Consider the following 21,352-nt stretch of genomic DNA (forward strand, 5'->3'; position numbering starts at 1 on the left):
GCAAAATGTGTTTCATGTTCCAGTTTATTAGCTGGTTCCTACTGCAACAAAGTCCGAGCCGCTGACACACATTGTGCCGGTAACTGCAGAGGTAGAGCCGGCAGGAATGAGAATCACTGACTAATCAAAAGCAAGCATTACAAGAATCCAATTTAGAGGGACTGCTCTTTCGAGAAAGGAACACTTTAAATGATGAAAAGCAAAGGGCACAACAAGAAGAATCGGAGAAGGGTGAGATTCTGAAAGCTGTCCTCATCATGGGATAATGGCCTGACAGTTTTCTAGTTTAAGCAGACATTCTTTAAAACTTGATGAAAAAAAATCTGCTGCACTTGTTTGCTGAGTTTTTGCAGCTATTAGAGGTTTTTCTTTTCTCCTCTAAGAAAATGCACCACTAACTACAGTGGGATACAGTTCAAGATTACTACGAAAGCAGTAAAATTAGCCCTTAATACACTCTTAACACACTCTGGACCTTTAATTTCATCTTAATACTTTAGCACATTTCCTCTATTGTTTCTTTTTATGCATTACTTGAAGCACTTTGAATTTGCCTCAGTGCACAGAAGATAAACTTGCCCTGCCTTTCTTTGTATCGTAGTATCTTAGTGATAGAACCTGACATGAAATACGTGATAAACAGCAGGTACAAACAGCAAGATAGGCAGAGACAAAATGGTGAGGGTGAAATCAGATGATGGAGATGTGAGCAAGAAAGCGCCACGAAGAGAGGAAAACAAGGTGGTTTTAAACACGGAGACAGGAAAACAGAGCGCTTAAGAGTCAAGCTGAGAGGATAAAACAGTGAGAGGTATGAAATGGAAAAATGAGGGGAGGAGAGAGACGAGCAGGCAGACAAAGACAGATCAGGATCTGAGGATTGAGAGAAAGAAAGCCACAGTGAAAGAGAAATACAGGAGGAGGCAGAGACAGCAGGTGAAAGGAAGGAAGAAAAAGGAAGCAGTGACCCCTGTCTGACTAATCTTAGCTCACACTGTAACAGAACCTTGAACCAGAGCTAATGGACCACGTCCACATCTAACCTCAACTCTTGAGTTTTCTTCTTAAGAAGACAGAGCTTTTTTTTTTAATTTTTTTTTTTATCACACCTACTCTCTTACCCAGCCTCTGCTATACAGACATACACACTGACATGAATGAGTATGGGGTGTTGAAAGGAGTTTCTCCCACAATGCAAACATGGACACACACACACACACACACACACACACACACAAACACACACACACACACACACACACACACACACACACACACACACACACACACACACACACACACAAACACACAAACACACACACACACACACACACACACACACACACACACACACACACACACACACACACACACACACACACACACACACACACCAAATAAATCACAACCCCCATTGTCTTAGAAGACCAGTAAACATTACTCACAACTATGAGAAAGCTCTGAAGGCTAATATGAAAACATATATTAGAAAAAGACAACAGGCAAACAACTCAGACATTAATGTACAACCATTTAGGGAAAAAAAAACAAGAAGCACAAAGCATGCCCTCTTCATGCCTGAATCTTAAAAGTGAAAGGACCATTTTTTTAAACAAATGCAAAGATGATATCTCTGAGAATCTTTGAGTTTCACTCTGGCTTTAAGCCTACTTCATTTTTGTTGGTCTGCAGAAAATTAGCTTATATTCACACATATCAGCGTTTCCTCTGCTGCTGTGAATTAACCTGCTGCTACAAGAGCTTTTGCTAATCTGTGGTAATCACCTCAGGGGTTATGTGGCAACAAAAAAAAGCAGGAAATTGCTAAAATAAATATATTTTTTTATTAAGAGTCAAACCACTAATACTGAGTTTTAGAAAATATCTTGCAAGCACCTAATCAGAGTATCACAGCCCAAAGACGTTCCCTGACCCTTGCCCGGAAAATCTCTGCACCAACACATAGCTGCTTACATACATATGCTTTCTTAACCACATGATTTTAAAAAAAAGGAAAAAAATAAAAATAAAAGAATAGACAGAACTTCTGCTACTACTACTATTACTACTACTATTACTACTACTGTAGAGTGCAATAGGTCAGAATTAATGAGGGATTATCACTCTGTGGTACACAGCTGGTGAAGTCGTAGGACCCTGCACCACCTCCTTGTTAACAGTCACATCACAAACTCCTGAACCTTATAGTGGAACAGGGGTTACAATAAGCGTTAAGTGTGGCTCACAACCATGAAACACACTGCAAAATCAAAGGCATCACAGAGGACACTCCTTCAAAATAAAAGTGAAACAAAGACTTTTCTGCACAACTTTTTTCACCAAAGTAAAAAATTGCCATGCTGTCTACTTAACGGTCCCAACTAACAACTTGGTGTCAAGAGTATACTGATTAACACTGAAACCTGAAGTTAATCTTAGTTGCTTTGAGTGGCAGCTGGCAATGTCCGACTTTCTGAAGAAATTAACGGACGATTCAGTCATTTAACCCAACCTTTAGCCAGGCTTGGGTTGTTTAAAGCACCACCCGGCTGTCCAAGAAGTCAATTCAGAGCTTTTTGAGAAGCTTTGGCTTAGGGATTCCAGTCAATGGTAGTGACAAGAAGACTGGTTGTTTTTAGTAACATGACACGCCAGTCACTCACAGCTCGCCTACTGAGAGTTTGGCGAGTGAGCAGCAGGTCAGCTGTAATCCATCAGCTCTCTTGGCGTCATTGGTCTGAAAAACAAACAGCAGTGCTCAACAACTCCCCTAAACAGATTATCACACTGGTTCTTGCAAGGTTGAATTAGCTCATTCACCAGAAGTGACAGTTTGTTGACAGGGGGTGGTCATGGAGGTAGGGCCCCAAAAACAGCCACAGAGGAAGAATTTCTAATTCAGCATAACTAATCAGATAAGGTGAAATAATCAAAGAAGATAAGTTTATTTATGGTACCATTTTTTCCTTTTTTTATTTTTTTTTCTGGTGTGGCACTAATACCCTTTCATACATACAGACCACAAGGTATCTAACGCCGCATTATGTAATAATGTCCCAATATCTCATCACTTCATTATGTAATAATGCTGCATTTTGTAATTATCTGCCACACTTTGTTATACAATCCTTTAACGCAATTTGTAATAAACCTTGCCCAATTACGTAGCAAGTTCTCACATATTGATCACTTATAACATAATGTGGGTTTCCCGCAGGTAATAACTAAGAACTCGTAGCATAATGCGACAAAGTTTATTGCACATTGCGTTCAAGAATTTTATTACAAAATGCGGCAGACTATTACAAAAATTATGAGTTATTACATAATGAAAGGGAAATGTATTACACTATTACATATTGGGGCGTTATTACATAATGTGGCTTTAGATACCTTGTGGTCTGTATGTATGAAAGGGCATTAGTGCCACACCAGAAAAAAAGAAAAATAGTATCATGTTATAACATAACACTGAATTAAAACATTTCTACTTGATACTTAATTAGTAACATGATAATTCAGTTTTATGAAAATAGAGGGAAATCAAACACCTGTGGGTTTAAAACAGGTCTTATAAAATAGAGTTGATTATCAAAACTTTTTCCCAGGGAAGGCCCCTGTAGCCTATCAGAAAGCCCCCCAGAGTCTTTATATCAAAATAAATTGTTGTCAATTAAATCTCAGTAGAAGTACATGTCAGTGAAGCATGGAATACTGTGTGATAAAAAACAAACGTTGAAGTGGTGATGTTGAGTTCTGCAGTCACTCTTTGGTAGGTAATGAGCACTGATCAAGCAGAAACCCCCAGCCCTGAGAAATGGATTTAGCACATGTCACCTAAAAAGTGCAGTTCCTTGAGGTTCTGCTTAAGGCTGGCTGCAGAAGAACCAGACACCAACCTGTCGAAGCTAGGTTGAGTCAAGACTTTGCAGTATGCATCTGCTGACCATGGGCTTCAACTATAACTTTGTATCGGAAACTAATGGGTGATGTCAACGACACTGCATCAATAAACAGTCTGTGTTCTTTCCTGTAATTTTTTGGCTTTAATAACTCACAGGAGATACCGAAAACACCCCTTTTCACCAGCTTGGAACAAACAGTATTTTTTAAAGGTGAATAAGGAAAGGTGTCAAATTGCTGCAGTTTGTTTGTTCTCTCAACATCTCACCAACCTCCACTGTTGACCTGCTAAACATGCCAACTTCAGCAAAAACTACTTTATTTATTAGAATACAAACATGATGTGATCTAATATAAAACAGGTCTATAAATAGGCTGAAATAATTAATAGCTAAGCCAATCCTAATAAACTCCTTTTACTGCTCTGTCCCAACGATCCCAGCACAGTAGTTTTCTTTTTACTGCCAGAACATTGCTGCTGAGAAATACAACCAGAGATTACCCAGAGTACTACTGATGTGTTTTAGTGTGTATTAGTACTAAAATACAGCTGACCATGTTAGATCCTTTATTTACTGTGTTTCTCTCCTCGCAGTCAGTGGCTGCTACACTGCAGCTCTCCTGCAGCACTTCTTCATGTATTAATGAGTCTATTATAAACATTTGGTTGCCATGATTTGATTGACTGTGGTATGCTCAAAAACCTGGCTTTGCAGGGTATTTGGATGTTGCTAAGCTCTGACTGTAACAAAACTGTTATCTCTCCTCCATTATTGGCAAAGCTCAGAGTACAAAATATTCAGCAGGCTGCTTTAATTTTCAGTCGGTGCACAGCGTCAGAGACAAGGAAGCAAAGCTGGCTGTATATTAAAATGATATAGAGCGTTGACAGGCGGTTATATCATTCAGAGCTATTTTATGCTGATTCCATGAGTAACCTGGTAGAGAGCTAAATATACTCTTTTGCTGTCGCGGTTTTCTTTTTACTCTTTTCATGTTTGGGTCTGTGCCCTAATAAAGGCTGGTAAATGTTTATTTTCTTTCATTTGTTGCCAAAAGCTTGCTCATGGTGTGGTGGTTCTAGAGACGATATGGTACTGGATTCAACATGGATGCATCTATAAAGTTGATTGATAGGTCCTGACTCTGAAAATACCTTGAACACAACTGCTATAATGTTTTTTGGAGTTAAATTATTATTATATTCTAGCAACTCCTGACCCCAACTGACAATATAGAGGCAGTTGCATTCTAGTAGCTAAAAGTGGCTTGTTAGAGTCTAAAATGTAAAATTTAACTGAAACTGAACAGTGACCCAAAATGTAACAAAATATGCAATAAAGACTAAAAATGTAATAGTTTTACTCAAAATGTGATATCTTTTTACATTTTGGGTCATTGCTAAGTTTTGCGCTCCAACAAGGCTGAGCTGACACATCTGTTGTGGTAATCACAATTGCTAGTGATATATAACTCCAAAAATCCCAAAGCAGCTCTGAAATGAAATACTGATAGTGGTTTTGGAAGTTTTTACCTCCCCCTACAGTTGGCCTCTCATCAGGGTAGTGTAGTCCTAGGCTTACTTCTGTTTTAAGTCAGATATGCTAATGGATACAGAAGTGTCCTTTGCTTAGTGTTCTTAGTTTTTCGTTCATATTTCTGCATGTTTACTGAGAGTTTGAAGACTAAGAGCTGCATTAACACTTCAGATCAGGAGTATGGTGTCAGACAGTGGAGCCAATAGTTCAAATCACAGAAGTGTAAAATGTGAAACACAAGGCTATACTAGAAAAATTCCCCAGTACCATCTGAAACACTGCTGACCATTTTGCCTCTGTTGATTCTTTTTCTTCTGCTTTGAATGAGGTCAGCGTGTAGTTTTGAATCTACAACTTTAACCTCTGATTCTTTTGACCTGTAGGTTAAATGAGTCAGGCCATATTTTGATCAAAAGTTAGACAAAGATTCAGGATATGCAGTTACACATCCTCAGTGTGAAAAAAGAAGTGGAGTCAGGATATTTTGCTCTGAATAGATGTTCACGCCAATATAAACCCAGTATTTTGTGAACCCAAATGTTTGTGTCAGTCCTGCTTGAGGTTGTTCCAAGACTCCGCCAGACAGCAGGTCTGTCTGACATCCCTATTACCGAGCACTTTAACCACCGTCTCCTCCAGGCTGAGCCAGTCCACCCACCAACTTTTCACACACACCACAAAAACATGAGCACACAATGCTTGGGAGTACACACCGGAAAACACACACAAACAACTTTTAGTAAAGTCAAGTTTATCACAACACACATCACTCAAAAAGAACCAAGGGTGGTTAACTTTATCTGACCCTCCACAGCACAAACAAGAAGATCCATTCACACACGTACAGTTTGAAACACATTTAAAGACCCACCAAGAAAATCTGCAAGAAGAAGTAGGGGGATATTATCAGCAATACTGTCACTCAAAAACTGTTGGCTCCTCCTGTTGCATTGCTGCTTATCTTCATTATCCCTGTCCTTTCTAATTTAGCCTTCTCTATATTATGGGAAACACACATGCATGCATACACACACTTATACAAACCAAAGTTGTGCACACAGACAGGACAGGACATACACACACATTTTCCATTTTCACAGTGCAGAAATAGATACACACACACACACACACTCACACACACACACACACACACACACAGGAATACACAAGTTATGTTTTCCAAGTGACTGGCTGGCTACAGTATGTTCCCATTCTGCCTCGCTGCTTTCCCTCGGAGTCGGAAAAGAAAAAGCGGGAGGGTTTCTTCAATGGAAGTAGCCCAAAGATTAATTCACTTAATCTTAGGCTGTAAATGGGGTATTCAAGCGGCTTAAAAAACAAATTGAATGCAAAGGCTGCGAGTAATAACAACATTTGTCTTAGCTGCGGCACAATGGCCTTTTCCTCAGCACTCTTCCACATGAGCTGGTGGCTAGATTTCCAACATCCATTATGACAGAAAGGGATGTGTGGCTCATACAGGAACATGTACGCACATTCACGGGGTCGCAAACACACTGGACTGTATATGCTGTCTACTGTACATATACTGTGAAAGAAGGATGGAGTAAAGCGGCAAAGACGCAGCCGGACTTAACATCAATGAACAGAGTGCGAATGTGTGTGTTTGTGTGGGGGGTTGGGGTGTGTGCTTGTGGTTGTGTTTATGTGTGCACAAGTGAGACAGTTGAACAGATGTTGTGCTGTAGTTTTTTTTTTTTTTCCTCTGTTTAATCCCCAGATTCATCATGCTAACCATCAGACAAGTGGAGATCAAAGGGTTAATGTAGCCAAATATAGGTTAAACTCAAAGAGAGGCAGAGAGAGGCAAAGGCAACAGTTTGATCTGCAGTGACAGGATGCTCATTGCAATTCTATTCAAGTCATAATATTTCCATTGGTAGATCACTGAAAACTGTGCTAATAACTCACTAATCTGTGCTGATTATGTTTTCATGACTGCTTAATAAGTACAAGTTTTTGTTTAATGATTCAAATCATTACCTCGTTATGCAATATGTGTATGACTACATTTTTTTGAATGCCATAATAAAAAAAACTCTTCATGTCGCATTTCTTCAAAGACTAAAAAAACAGTGTTGCAAAGCTGTTCTTGAAAATCAATATCTCATACTATAGGTGCTACCAGTGTTGTTGTTTTTATCACCATCTGCCTTTTTATATAGGTCTAGATTCTTTCATTTGTATACGGTCTCAGTGGGTAAACCACCAATGGACAGAGGTGTTTCATCCTCATTTATCTTTCCATATGTTACCTAAATAGCATTTGCACAATACTCTAATTGACCAAGTCTATTAAATAGGTCAGCTATTAGTCCTGAAAAACAACAGCCAGAAATCATATATCATATACACTTTACGACAAAATTAAACAACCTACCACTAAAGAGTCACCAGGAGGTGTGAAAATAAGTTGGAATAAAGCCAGATACAATTTATTTACTTTTTGTTATTATCATAAGTATTATGTTATGTTATGACACAAAATAAACAATTGTTGCTACATTGATTCTCAATGCAAATACAAACCAGCTATCAGCTTGTAATTGAATTTGCTCTACTATGCTAATAAGTGTCAAATCAAAGCTTATTATCAATTATTTTTCCTAAGAAAAAAAAGAATGTTAACTTCAGCGGGAATAATCCTGCTCAATCGTCTCCTCTGGGCCTCTGTACATGTTTTTCAGTGTCTGAATCTGCCTCAACCCCCTCCTCGGCCTGTATGTTAATGTTTTGTTTGTAGCTTTGTAAGCTTTTTCCTTAACGAGGGTGAAGCTTGGCTCGACTTTCACTCACTTTCTGGCACTTGGAGAGCAGCATAGGATGAAGAATGACGTGAATTGGTATGTCTCAAATACCCATGATTAGTTTGTGCTAACATTCCAAGTCTGGTGCATGACTCGAGTCTCCCACATAGCAACACTATGCTACAGGTGGTTGCTGGGCTAGTGAGTGTGTTCATGCAGTCACAGTCAAAGGCTGTGGGTGTGCGCTGCGGCTGGCACTGAGCCAAGGAGGAGGAGCCCAGTTTGAATGTTGTGTTTACTATCAAGTAATAAAAACTCCTGTAGACCCTACTTTTAACTGCTGCATAGAGGATCGACAGCAGAGAGGTCAAAAATAGAATCATTCACTTAATGAGAAAACACTCAAAACATCATGTGAAATTAATTTTTCTATTTTTACATAAATCAATACCAATTTAAAGAAACAATAATGCATCGGTGTCCTGCCAAGCACAGCTGGGGCTGTTTTGTATTGATTTTAAGTTCCATGTTGCATTAGAAAAAGTGATATGTTAGAAGTGCTACACTTTCCACTGAGGCTTAGGCAATACATGAAGAAACAGGAGAAGCACCAGACTAGAAATGCCTGACGCCACTGCAGCGCCTTGGATTGAGTCACAGGCTGCAGCTTGACCAGACACAAAGAAAATGATTGGCAGTTTTTGTGGGTGGGATGCCAGTAAGGGACTGTGTCCTCATTGTTGCACCAGAAACTCATTGTGGGATTTTGGACACAGAGCAACCCAATCACATTGATGCCCTTTCTAGCACTGGATGGAGTTCAAGAGCGTGTTCATGGTGTATAACAGGGCCCAGTTTCTCTGTGACACTGTTGTTTTGATGATGTGGGTCAGGTTAGCTTACACAGCTCATACTGTTCTGAAACCTGGCTCACCCTGCAGCTCAGTCCTGGCATTCCCCCAAGATTAACCCAGGCATGTTTTTGTGTTGTCTAGTCTTGCGCTCTCTGAAGTACTTAAACAGAACATCTAACGCTGAACTAAACAGGACTTCTTGACCATCAGACCCTTTAACAGAGTGATGAGAGAAACTTCCTGGTCTTACAGGATCCAATTAAGCCTGGTTTAAATCATTTCTCTCTGATTGATCTCTGTTTGTTCATGTTAATAACAAACCCTTTCACAAGTGTTAGTTATGAAGTTCCACCAGGCTCAGTGCTTGGACCAATTATTTTCATTTAATGTATGTTGTCTCTAGGTATCAACTCAGACAAGAAATCTGTTAAAACTCAATTCAGAAAAAAGGAATTTAATATCCTTAAAACATCTTAAAAAAACATTTATGTAACAAGATAACTGTGCTTCAAAGGAAGCGGAGCAGGCACAGTGTGCAATGTCACGTGTACCGGAACAAAGCCAATCGATACGCAAGCTGATTCAGCTGACTGATCGAAGAGAAGGTATGAAATCTATCTGTAATAGTTTTGATGAGTTTTTTCACATCCAACTTGCACTGTTATGTATACTGCCAACATTCCCACTGTCTCCAAGACTTTTTCTATTATTGTTTTTTTTCTTTTCTGAGAGTTTTCTTGGAATTTAAAAGGTGCCGTTACTTCTTCTGGTTTGTCGGCCATGTTTGTTTACACTGTAGTCATGTTTCACTACAGAACGTTTGGAACATAGTGTGAGAACCTGAGAAGAAGAGTCCTTGAAGAATCCTGTAGGATGTGCCAGCCTGTAGGTAAATCATCTGAAAACTCACCCACTTGCAAATTACTTAAAATGAAAACAAGCTGAAACAAATGCTGTAGAGTTTGATAAGCAACACAAGCAAATGCACATTTGGGCTCCTGCTAACTTAAAAAAAAAAAAAGATCAAAGTGACTGTGAAATTTTAAAACAAAACATATCCAGTAAATTGGTTTATTGCAGTTGCAGATTTTTGCTTCATTTACATCTTCAACATCAGTTCTCATTGTTTGAAAGGTTCAGATGTTTCATAGCCTGGAAAATTACACTATCATTTACCCCCCAGACAGCATAATGACTGCTGATTGGACAGTGTTACCTGCCACACTTAGATGATTCTCATTGGATTCATAGAATAAAAAATTCCAGTCAGAAAAGAGCTTGTAGTATTGCTGCTGGTATTTTAAGGTGTAGCCCCAAGCTACAGCTTAAGATGAGCTGAGGTTTGCAGGGTATACTCTCATATATATACACACTCACACTGTTACAACTTTATTATATAGAAGTCGAATAAACAATTTTTTATGCTTCTGTTTCTGTTTTTATGTGTTTTATTTGTATTGTTTTTATCCGGCTTCATTCTGTTGAAGCTTTAAGTTTTCCTGTGTGTTTCATTCTGCATCCCCTGACGTGTTATATCCAAGCTGGAGGCCAGTTTCAATCGAGACGGTGATGTGCAATAAGTGGGCTGTAAGTGAGTATTCACATCAACAGAAAAAGCAATTATACAGGCTGTTAAAGGATCAATCAAGTAGTAAAACAAACAAAAAATGGACAGGTTTTACCAAAAAGAAGAGCAGTATTAAGTGACAGCCTGGTCCGTTCTCTGACGTACATAACGGCCGCACTCTGATGCAGCTTCAGATTATAACAACAACTGTAATATTGAATGACAAGGTGTCAGGGAGAATCCTCGCCTCCTGACCGTCTTCCCTCGAGCTGTCTCTCTTCATCCTTCTCTCTCAGCTGTGATAAATGCTGCCTGCTTCTCGAACTGTCCCTCTCACACTCTTCCTCCTCCTTCTCTTCCTCCTCCCATCATGCCAGCCCACTCTCCATCTCAGAGACACTTGTCTAACGAGGTGGACAGATCCTGACGGGTCCTAATGAGAACACATTCCACTAGAACAACTTTCAGGTCCTATAATTCACACATGCACACACATACCATGCATATTTATTGGCATAAATTCAGAAAAACCGAGAAGCATTCTTGCATGCGTCTCTTGATGCAGGATTACTTAGTTATACACCTGGACAACAGCGCCAATTATAGATTCAGTTTCCTGTTAACGGATGTGAAGCCTCAAACGTTCCTGTAAGAAGAGGACTTGAGCTCACTAGTGAGTTGCACGATGTGGGCCTGTGTGTGGGAGTGTGTTTGCATGTTACGTTACTGACAATGTTAAGGGAATTACGCTGCGTGACTTGTCAGTGCACATTTGTGTCACGGCAGCCATGCTCCCCTGATGAAACAGAGATAGCCCTGCAGTAGCATCACTTCCAAGACTGAAAATTCAATTCTTCAAGGAGACGGATACAGCTCTCTAAGCTGACTAGGAAAGAGAAAAACGAAAAACAGTCACGGTGCTCTCTCAATTTATCTCTCACAAAAGACGTCTTTCATGTTTCAGATGCAAAAGAAATTTGTCTTAATGCTTCTTTGTGAACATGCAAATATATTTTTTTAAAGCCATTTATGACTTTAAGCATGTTTGAAAATACTTAAACTGTGCATGATAAGGTGTTAAGCCTGCTCTGTTCTTATCATAATGCATTCCATTAAAATTTGTTAAGATATGCTTCCCCAGTCAAATGTTTTCCACTAATTATGTGCTGCTGTGAAATGAAGTGCTTCTGATTCCCTGTGCTGGAAAAATAAAGTGCTTTTTTAGAAAGCAGTGGCGTGTGGGTCAAGCGTTTGTGTCTCAAAAGCACTGTCATGAATTCATGTTTCATGGAGCTGAAATATTCATACGCTGATGGGGCAAGAAAAATTTAAGAGCCATATGAGAGTGAAAGAGGAGCCTGCAGAATGGCAAGGTCTGTTTGGATGTGATCTATGTCAGCCTGGTTGTTGCAGTGGGCACAAAACCAACCACCTCACTCCCTTGAAGAGGGATAAGTTTGCAGTGAGGAGCATATTTGTAATCAGAGGCAGAAAAAGAGGAGACAAACTGAGAGGAGGCAGAGGACAAAGAGGGAGAAAAATACAAGAAGGGAGGAAAGTGATTATGGGCGGGTGATAAAACCACTGAGGGGAGCCAAGTGGGGGAAGAAGGAATTAGAGATAGTTAGGGTCAAGAATAAGGGCAGGAGACAGGAGAGGGGAAAACAAAACTAAATGAAGGGAGAAAAACTACAAGAAATAAGGGTGAAGAAGTCAGAGGGAGAGAGAAGAACCATCAGAGGCAGTTAGGGGTGAGACAGTTGGAAAAAAGGAAGCGAGTTCAGACAGTGTTGTCTGTTGGAGGCAGAAGCAAAATGAGCAAGTAAGAGAAAGAGGGAGAATTAGGAAACAAAGTTGGGCCAGATTTATTGAAAAAAGACAGAGTGCAAAGAAGCGGTAGATTAAGAAAAAGCAAGAGGCGGAAGGAAGCAATTTAAACAGAGGAGGACACGGCGGAAGAGAAAAATGGATATGCAATTAACAGCTAGACCTCTTTCCTGAGCTCTGACTCAAATGACGTCATGCATGAAAAATGTGGATCAACACACGTGCCCAAAAAAAACACAATCACGTGCACACATAAAGACTTTAACAGGGGCCAAGTAAAAGCAAACCAGACATATTGAGCTGATCTAATCTGAGCCAAACCAGTCTGTTTCCTCCAGCACTAATCCTATTATTACCACCTCCCACTGGGACTCATCACACACATATAGTCACAAGACCCCACACACACATGGAATGACAAGACACAGGGCTGGCATCAGTTCTACCTGTGCCTCAGCTTCAGAAAATTACAGCGTATCTCGCTGACACTTTTCCAACAGAGACTGATGATATGATTATAATCAGTGACTCAGAGAATGAGCAAAAACTGCTTTCACCAATGTGACTGTGATGTGAGTGTGAGGATATTCCAGATTATTGTTTTGTTTGCCACAGCTCAGCCACGTCAGATCTAAAAATGAGCCACTTTGATTATGAAGCTTCAGTCAATTAGGTCCCCTATGGAGAGGCTCCTGGTCACTTGTAAATGGAAAACCTATTAATGATACAAACACAACTAAGAACATTTGAGCTGGCAGTGGGATACAACTAAATACCTTAATCTTGTTTCATGTAGTATACACAGTGTTAGGAAAGTTACTTTAGAGGCGTAGCTTTCTGGTCTGCAGCTTAGTTTGTATTGGAAGAAGTTGAAGTACAGCTAAGCAGCCTCAGGGAGGCAAACAGTTAGGCTAACCACTCTACAAACCAACATTTGGCTTAAGTGGCAATGCACATTTTGGGCAAGATTTATAAAACATTATTCCAAAAGTCCAATGTCTCAAAAAAAAAGGAAATGAGGGTGAAGAAGTCAGAGGGCGAGAGGCGAACCATCAGAGACAGTTAGGGGTGAGACAGATGGAAAAAAGGAAGCGAGTTCAGACAGTGAAAAAAATCACACGCAGGTTGCTGAGGGACCTTTGGGGTTTGAAGCCGCCGAGCAGTCCGGTTTAGATGAGTACGGTTTTATACAGGTTGGAACCTGATCCTGTTTGCATTTCCACAGCCAACAGTGCCCCCTCATGGTAGGCGCATGTAAGCTGGATGCCAATAGCCAGATCAGTTACGTAGTAGCGTGAAACTATAGCAGTGGGACACAGTGTACTCCGCTAACAAATTCAACAAAGAAGAAAAACGTGACACGGTAAACAAAGAGCAACAGTGGGAGACATCCAGTAATTTGCCTTCTATGTGATTTCCATGTGGCTCTTTTTTTTTACAAAACACGGTCAAGCTTTGTTTCAGAAAGGCTGTGTGCCGCCAGGAGAAATACAGCTGCTGTTGCATTGAAAGTGACGATTCCTTCAACCAATGGATGGACTGCAGTGTTGTAGCTCCACCTTTTGGGGTTGGCTCTGTATGTCTGGTACCTCTACGGCAGGGTCACAAAAAGTGGAAGGGCAGTTATCTGAGGATCTGCCCCGGGATTAGTAAGTGGAAATTCCACAAAATGTGCAATACCATGACGAACTGAACTGAACTGCTCGGTGGCGATAGGGCTTTTGACTGAGTTCAATGAGGGGGTATTTTAAATACTATGTCACAATGCTGGAATGTTTAGACTTAACGTGTGCAGATTTTTTTAACCACTCTATGAATGTAAACTGCTTCAACCCGCCAGTTCTTGAAATAGTACAAGATCTTAATGATTAGGTTATTCCATAAAGATCATCCAACTGGTTCATGACCCGATAGAAGGGCTGGCCTCAAACACCATGGTCTACCAGAGACAGGCCTCCAGTGAGCAGGCCAATGAGAGGGAATGGGGTTTGTGGAACAGGGGACCTGCAGTATTCCTAGCCACCTCAAAAATGGTACCAACATATAAATTCAAAATATTTTTATTTGATGTCGTTTTTTTTGCCAACACTTTGTGGTGAACTGAAGAATCCCAGTTGGTGCTCACTATGGCCTCTGTAGGGTGTAACCAGTCTGATGTCTGTGTCAAATTGGCCGGCATGCTTAATGAGATAAGGAAAGGGTAATCTGACCCTATATCAGACAGGCTCTAGGGACATCCTATTTAGTTGCACACTGTGTCACTAACACACTGACTCAAAGGTTCATCCTTTACTTCTCACTTTCTGGTATTGAGAATGTCAAAAAAAAATTTAAACCCTGTCATTTTCACGAAGTGATGAACATCAGTTGTGCAAACAGTGAAAGGGTGATCACAGGAGAGGTTCTCTTAATGAGATTAACTGACTTTAGACCCAGCGTCCACATATATGGACATCCTGCCTCTCAGACCCATGATACTTCATTTTTCAAAACTTTGACAGATTAGCCACATTTAGGGACACTGCCCACATCATTTTTTTTTTTGGTGAAATCACAACATTACACCATTTCAGTGAAAAAACAACAATGTAGTCAAGTACAATAACACTACTAACAAACTACTAATAGAGAACTCATACCACAAATAATTAAATTTCCTGCACAAAGGCCAAGTTTAGTTATTATACTTATAAGGTCTTGCTTATTCCAAATAGCAAGATGAATTAATAATTGCACACCAGACAAAAGCTTGGGTCTTAAAAGGTTAAAGCTCCTGTCAGGATTTATCTTTTTTCCATCTTTGGTAAAAAAAAAAATAAAAAAAATTCTACAACACAAAAACTTATATCACTGCCGCTATAGGACAATCAAACAAACAAACAAAAAAAAAGAAAAGAAAGAAAGAAAGAACCCCCCCCTGAAAAAAAGACCATCTGCATAAGGGTAGCCTATTTCAGAATGACTGTTCTTTAACCCTGAAACCACTGCTGCAGGGTGGGTGGCAGGCAAAGTGATTAGCAGCATTCTGCAGACACAACCTCATTTTTATGTGCTCATCAAGAATACATCAAGAATTTTTGAAGATATTTTGGTGGAAAACAATAAAAACAGTCTACAAATTCAACAAAACAAGTCTGCAGTCCAATAAAGTACCACTACGTCCACAGGGGGTGCCAAAATCAAGAGAAAAATGTTTCCTTAGGAATTATTTAGAAATGCGCTCAAAGTTAGAGTTTGAGAAGCATGTAGAAAGAGCACATGATATTTTTCTATTTCACCTTCTTGATCTGAAAAAAGAGAAAGGAATGTGTCCATGACTGCTGGAAACTGAAGATTTAAAAGAGGCCTCGCCTTAAAGGCACTTCAACGACATTTACATACAGTACAGAGGTAGCAGCTGAAGTCCAACAAGGACAAACTCATTCTTTTATTTTCTGCAGGTAGCATCTGCAGGTGTGTGTGTGTGCACCTGTGCTGATATAAGCTTTGTATTAAAAGCTTGAGCTACCTTACATCTGTGTTTGTTCAGGTTTTATTGTGGCCAAAATACACTCAATATGAAGAGATACTAGAATGCATCATAAAACTGATGGACACTCTAAGCCAGCCTGCCTTGGAGAAAATCCCTGGATTACTGCTTTGTAGAACCATGCACTGACATACAAATTAATATGCAAATGCACAAAAAGCATCTACAAAGGGGGAAAAAATCCATTTTTATTTATCTCGGATGCAAGTGGGAGAATGGGCACAGTCAATGGGTCAACCAGCCCATTGACTTTGAGGCTCTGAGTCTGTTTGTCCCGGTAGGATAGAAATGTTAATCTTTTTCAGTCCATGCCTCAGACCATTGGACACAACGACATCGTCTATTCCCCCGAGTGTTTCACATCTAGCCCCCGAGGAGGGATAAAGTCAGCACTCAGATTTAAGCTCAGGGCTGGAGCCGGTGGTCCGATTCAGCGTGCAGTTTGTATGTCTCTCTCTCCCTCTTTCCCCTTGTCTCTATCAGACACACACACACACACACACACACACACACACACACACACACACACACACACACACACACACACACACACACACACACACACACACACACACTGCCTCGCTTGTCACACATCCTGCAAATCCTACCCTGATCCTTCTTTACACTTTGATATTTCTATTGTGTTGTACTTTTGCATTTTATTTATCACCCCCTCTTAAAGAACAACAGAGGGTGATCTTTCACTGATATTTATCTACTTTTCATTCTTCTGCTTGTATATGTATGAGCAGGGTATAAAGAACTATGAGAACTATACTGCCTGTACTTTTATGAAACTTAGAATTCATGAGTCTTTTGCAAAAACTTGCTACATTTTGGACAGGATTCAAATCAGAGTTACAAAAAGTAATTTCAGGCTGTTCTGGAATCGGACAAGCAACAATACTGGACTGAAAAGAAATGATATTGTTCAAGATATTATTACAGGGTTTAAATAATAGCAGATCTGACTCAGAGGCTGCCTCAGACTTTCTTCATGGTGAACTTTTTTTTTGGTAGATGGAACTTTTCCACTCCTTTCAAACACTCATTGAGCTTTTACATCACACATCACATTAACCCATTCGCTGCATCTTCTTGCACTGAGGGCAGAGAGGCTACAGAGGGAGACCTTGTGTGTAAACCAATCCCATCCTTATGTATCCACACACTACTGACTTGCCTAAGGACAGATTGGGATTGAATACCCAACCTTCCTTATGAGACGACCCACTCTACCACTGATTCACAGCCGCCCATCATTACAAGTCAAGCTCACATAGTCTGTCTCCCACAGCTGATTCCCATTTAAACATGCATTACTTTTCTTAACTGTTTCAGTACAAAGACAGCTACATGCTATATGTGCTGTGAAAATATTTTCAATGCAAGGAACTTACTCAATGTCTCACTTGTTTAAAATGTCAACAAATAAACAGGGGATAAAACAGCTAATTATAACATCAGATGTGACCTGAGAAGTAACTGCACCTCTGCCCTCGCTAAACATGAAATGCATCAATACACCTTTTTGAAATGGATACAGAATGAGATAACAGTGGATACATTAATCTTGTGCACTAATTGTGTTTAAAATACATAATTAATACATCCTCAAACTTTTTAGCAAAAACTTTTTTTTAAAAGTGACTGCCTCATATTCACGTTCTAGAGATTTTCAGACTCCTAAATTGAAAATGAAATTGAAAAAAAAAAACAGCATAAATTCTTGACTTTGTTAATCCAGTTCTTTTATACTGACTTTCCTTTTGAAGAATTCCAGATCAATACATCTGATATGGCTTTCATTGCAAGAACCGAAATTTGCATCGTTAAAGTCCCAGATTAAGTCTCTCCGTTAAAAAGACACTGAATCTGAAACTGCTCCAGGGACACTGTGTCTGACCCACCAGCCCTGCCAGCTGACGGGAGCAGGAGGACTAAGGATTTCCATAAAGGGATCAATAAAGTTTTATAAATTAAGCGTCGTCGCCATGGCATCTATTAACTGTAAGGTGGCTCTTTTGAGATACAGCATTATGGAGGAGAAACGCTCAGCTCGTCTCCTCTGACTCGCAGCTGACAATGCCTGCCCACACACTGGCACATCCGTGCGCAGACACGCACGCGCAAAGGGCTCGCGGTGCCGTCTCTTCGTCGTCTGTCGGACGGGATGATTAATGAGGCGCGTCCCCGGACACATTCATCCGGGACCCGAGGAGCCCCGGCGATCACCGGGGAATCAGTCACACCGTCAGCGACACAGGAGTAACACCGAGCCGGGTGTGGATGATTCTAGAACACAGAGCCAACCAGAAGTGTCCCCTTTAAGACGGACAGGGCCGAGAATAGCGCGAAAGAGCAGGGAAACATTGAGGAGAGGGTGGATTCCCTCAACACAACACGGGATATACCATAAGGAAGAAAAGAAAACAGAAACGTGATCCCTGAAATCTGTAAGCTCAGAGTGTGGGTGCACAAATAAGAAACATCAGCTAAGAAGACGTTAGCTAGAATAAATGACATTAAACCAAGAGAAAATCCTGAAAATAGAAATGTTTGGCTTTCATGATTGACAGCTCCAAGATTTAAAGTTTTCTGAAAGTAGCCATGTTTTTTTGAAGTTGAAAGAAAATGAAACTTCTAAATTCACTGAAACTTTGTGAGCAAACTTTAACGGAGTATACAAGAATACTTTCAATATGATAAATCTTTAATGTGCCTCTGGGTCAGTTACACTGCAGACTTGGAGCGTCCAAAAGTCTATTATCTAAGAGCTTTGCAGACAGATCAACACTTTCTGCTGTATTTTAAACGAGTGGAGTTTAATAGTGTCAACGCAAATAATGAGCAAACCGTGTGATAATCCTCGAAATTCCCTGAGGTCTTCAGGTGGAGGATGATGGGATTGGTTTGTCTCAAAAAGGGATTCTGGAGAGTGCACACAAAAAGCTGTCTGCCACTTGCTCTGTGGAATGTCTGTAACCCAGCCCTTTCTGGACTGCCTAAAAATCCCGTGATCAAAATAAACCAACTGGCACAGAAATCTAAGAACCAGAGATCCTTAAGAGCGAACACGTGTGGGTCTAAACTCAGAGAGCAACCCTCACTCCCATGGAGCCTGGCTTTTGAGCTTCGCAGGGCTCCAGGCTGACACCACCGTGGGATACCTGCAGCACCCGCCGGTAAACGCACCGTCCCCGCCTCAAAAAAAGCTCCATCTGCCTCCCACTCAGATCCAGAGTCACCCACACAGCGCTGGGAGAAACATCCACAAAATAAAAACAAACAACTTACGGGTTGTTGGCAAAGCTCCGTGCCCACCGCTGCCAAGGCTGAAAATCCACAACGCGACCGGCAATAACAACGTCAATCCCCTGGCAGGACGGTGCCGGTGCATCTTCACGGCCACTGTGGACGCAGCGCAACGGGAGAGAGAGAGGGGACACACTTAAGAGGGGAAACAGCAGGGAGATGGTAACGCCAGTCAGTCCGTCACACTTGCTTCGCAGCAGAGGACTGGCAAGAGGAGCCTGGCTACACGGACTCCCTCTTTCGCTCTCTCTCCCCCCTCTCTTGCTCTCCCGTTCTCTCTCTCCCCCTATGTCTCTCTCTATCTCTCTCCAATAAAGAGATGATGTAAGGATCGCGCCGACTGACACTCCGCTCCGTGTGTGCAAGCGCAACGCACTTCTCTCTGCGGCGATCTTGCCTCCTCGTCCCTTGTTGTGCGATCCTGGATTAAAGAACAACAGCGGAGCTCCCACTTGCCCACTTGCACTGGACGACACTGAATGGGTGCGACTGAAGGGTACAGTGCAGTCTCCAGTAGTTCAGGGAGGCATGTCTGTGCGCAGCTCCAGAGCACTGAACTGATTTCTTCTCTCCAGCGCTCCTGTGCGCTGTCCTTGGTGCTGAACTTCCCTCAGTCTTTCTGTCTCTCCCTCTCCCTTTCTAACTATCTTTCCGTTTCTTATAGCCAGACAGTGCCCCCCTCCTTCTCTAGGTGGTGGTAGCCTTGTACTCTGTGCATCAATCTCTTGTCCTCTGAAAAGAAAAGCTCCAGCAAAAAAATAAAATGTTAAAAAATATATTTTACAAAAAGCGCACATCCTGTTTTCTTCATATATCCACGTCTACCTTTGTGTCTGACATGCTTTTGTGCAAAATACAGTTTTAGGGATATAAACCATTTCTTAACTCATTTGTGATATGTAAATTGATAAATGAGAATAAAAGGCTTCAAAACTCATATCAAGTTTTGGGATTTGGTTACAGTATTCTTTGGAATCTTGATTAATCAGTGACAAAATTACTGGAAAAGCTCAATCTGTCTCCTGCAGTGGCTCCACTTCTCAACACCAGAGGTTGCCTCTAGGTTGGTGCTTATATTTGTAGACAGAAATACTTCACACATCTGTTACCTAAGACAGGTGTGATGGAGGGGAATCAGTCCAATGAAAAATAAAAGCAAACACCTGCACACTGTGTCTAACACCTTTATTATATAAATACATGCCTACTGACGGAGTGTGCAGGAGTTTGCTTGTTGTTACTCTGGTCTTTTAAGTTGTGACTTTGACTGATATCTTTGGAATACTTAAGGAAAAAAACAAGCTTAGAACATATAAAAACTATTTCCCTTTCTAAAATCTATTTGGTCCCTATATGGAAAAGGAAAAGAATGATAGGCATATGTTTAGTCACAGATTTCACACCACCTCTATATGAGTCAGAGGGTGTGACAATGCACTCAGCTGCCAAGACCCACAAGTGGGAACACAAGAACAAGGGGGAGAAAAGATTTCACCCCTATTTTTGGAAACCTTCAATGATATTATATATGACTGTTGAAAAGTGAGGAAGTGCAAAACAATCCAGATCCATTTGGAAATGTTTGAAGTAGTCATCATCTTGTAATGAATGTCACTTTAGTTCTACTTCCTGACTCGGTGTGAATTACCAAAAGCAGTATAATACAAGAACAGTAAGTGTGTGTTATCATTCATGTTGGTCTGATGATACTTATTCAAACAGAAAGAATTTTAACTGCAGTATTAGTAACACTGCATTTAAACTTTTCTTGGATTGATCGTGCCACACATCCAGTCTGGACCAGCTATTCAATGACTTTCGGCTCATTATTGCCGTCAAGACCAGTGTGAGGCAAATTAAACTTTTGTAGGGTTATTACTTGCAGTTACTTGTTACTTTCCTAAAAAGTAACTGCATCAGTAACTGAATTACTCCTTCATAAATGTGATTAGTTACCAGGTAAAGTAATTATTGTGTTACTTTTTTGAAAAACCTTCAAATATTTTATTGGTTTTTAGTGGATTTTACTTTAGGACATGTTTTACACTTTA

At 40.6% G+C, this 21,352-nt stretch overlaps 1 protein-coding gene across 1 annotated transcript in view; it reads right to left on the reverse strand.

The window, feature by feature from the left end:
- cntnap2a (contactin associated protein 2a) overlaps window positions 1-19,887 on the reverse strand; it is a 533,013-nt gene extending 513,126 nt beyond the window's left edge. Inside the window, exon 1 of the mRNA XM_074693022.1 lies at window positions 19,284-19,887. Coding sequence (XP_074549123.1) covers window positions 19,284-19,386 — 103 coding nt within the window. The 5' untranslated portion in view covers window positions 19,387-19,887. The remainder of the gene's footprint in view (window positions 1-19,283) is intronic.
- Between the last annotated feature and the right edge of the window lie 1,465 nt (window positions 19,888-21,352).

The sequence above is a fragment of the Halichoeres trimaculatus genome, unplaced genomic scaffold (genome assembly GCF_033239565.1).
Source record: "Halichoeres trimaculatus isolate MK-OKI-2021-1 unplaced genomic scaffold, fHalTri1.1 fHalTri1_scaffold_18, whole genome shotgun sequence".
Taxonomy (NCBI): Eukaryota; Metazoa; Chordata; class Actinopteri; order Labriformes; family Labridae; genus Halichoeres; species Halichoeres trimaculatus.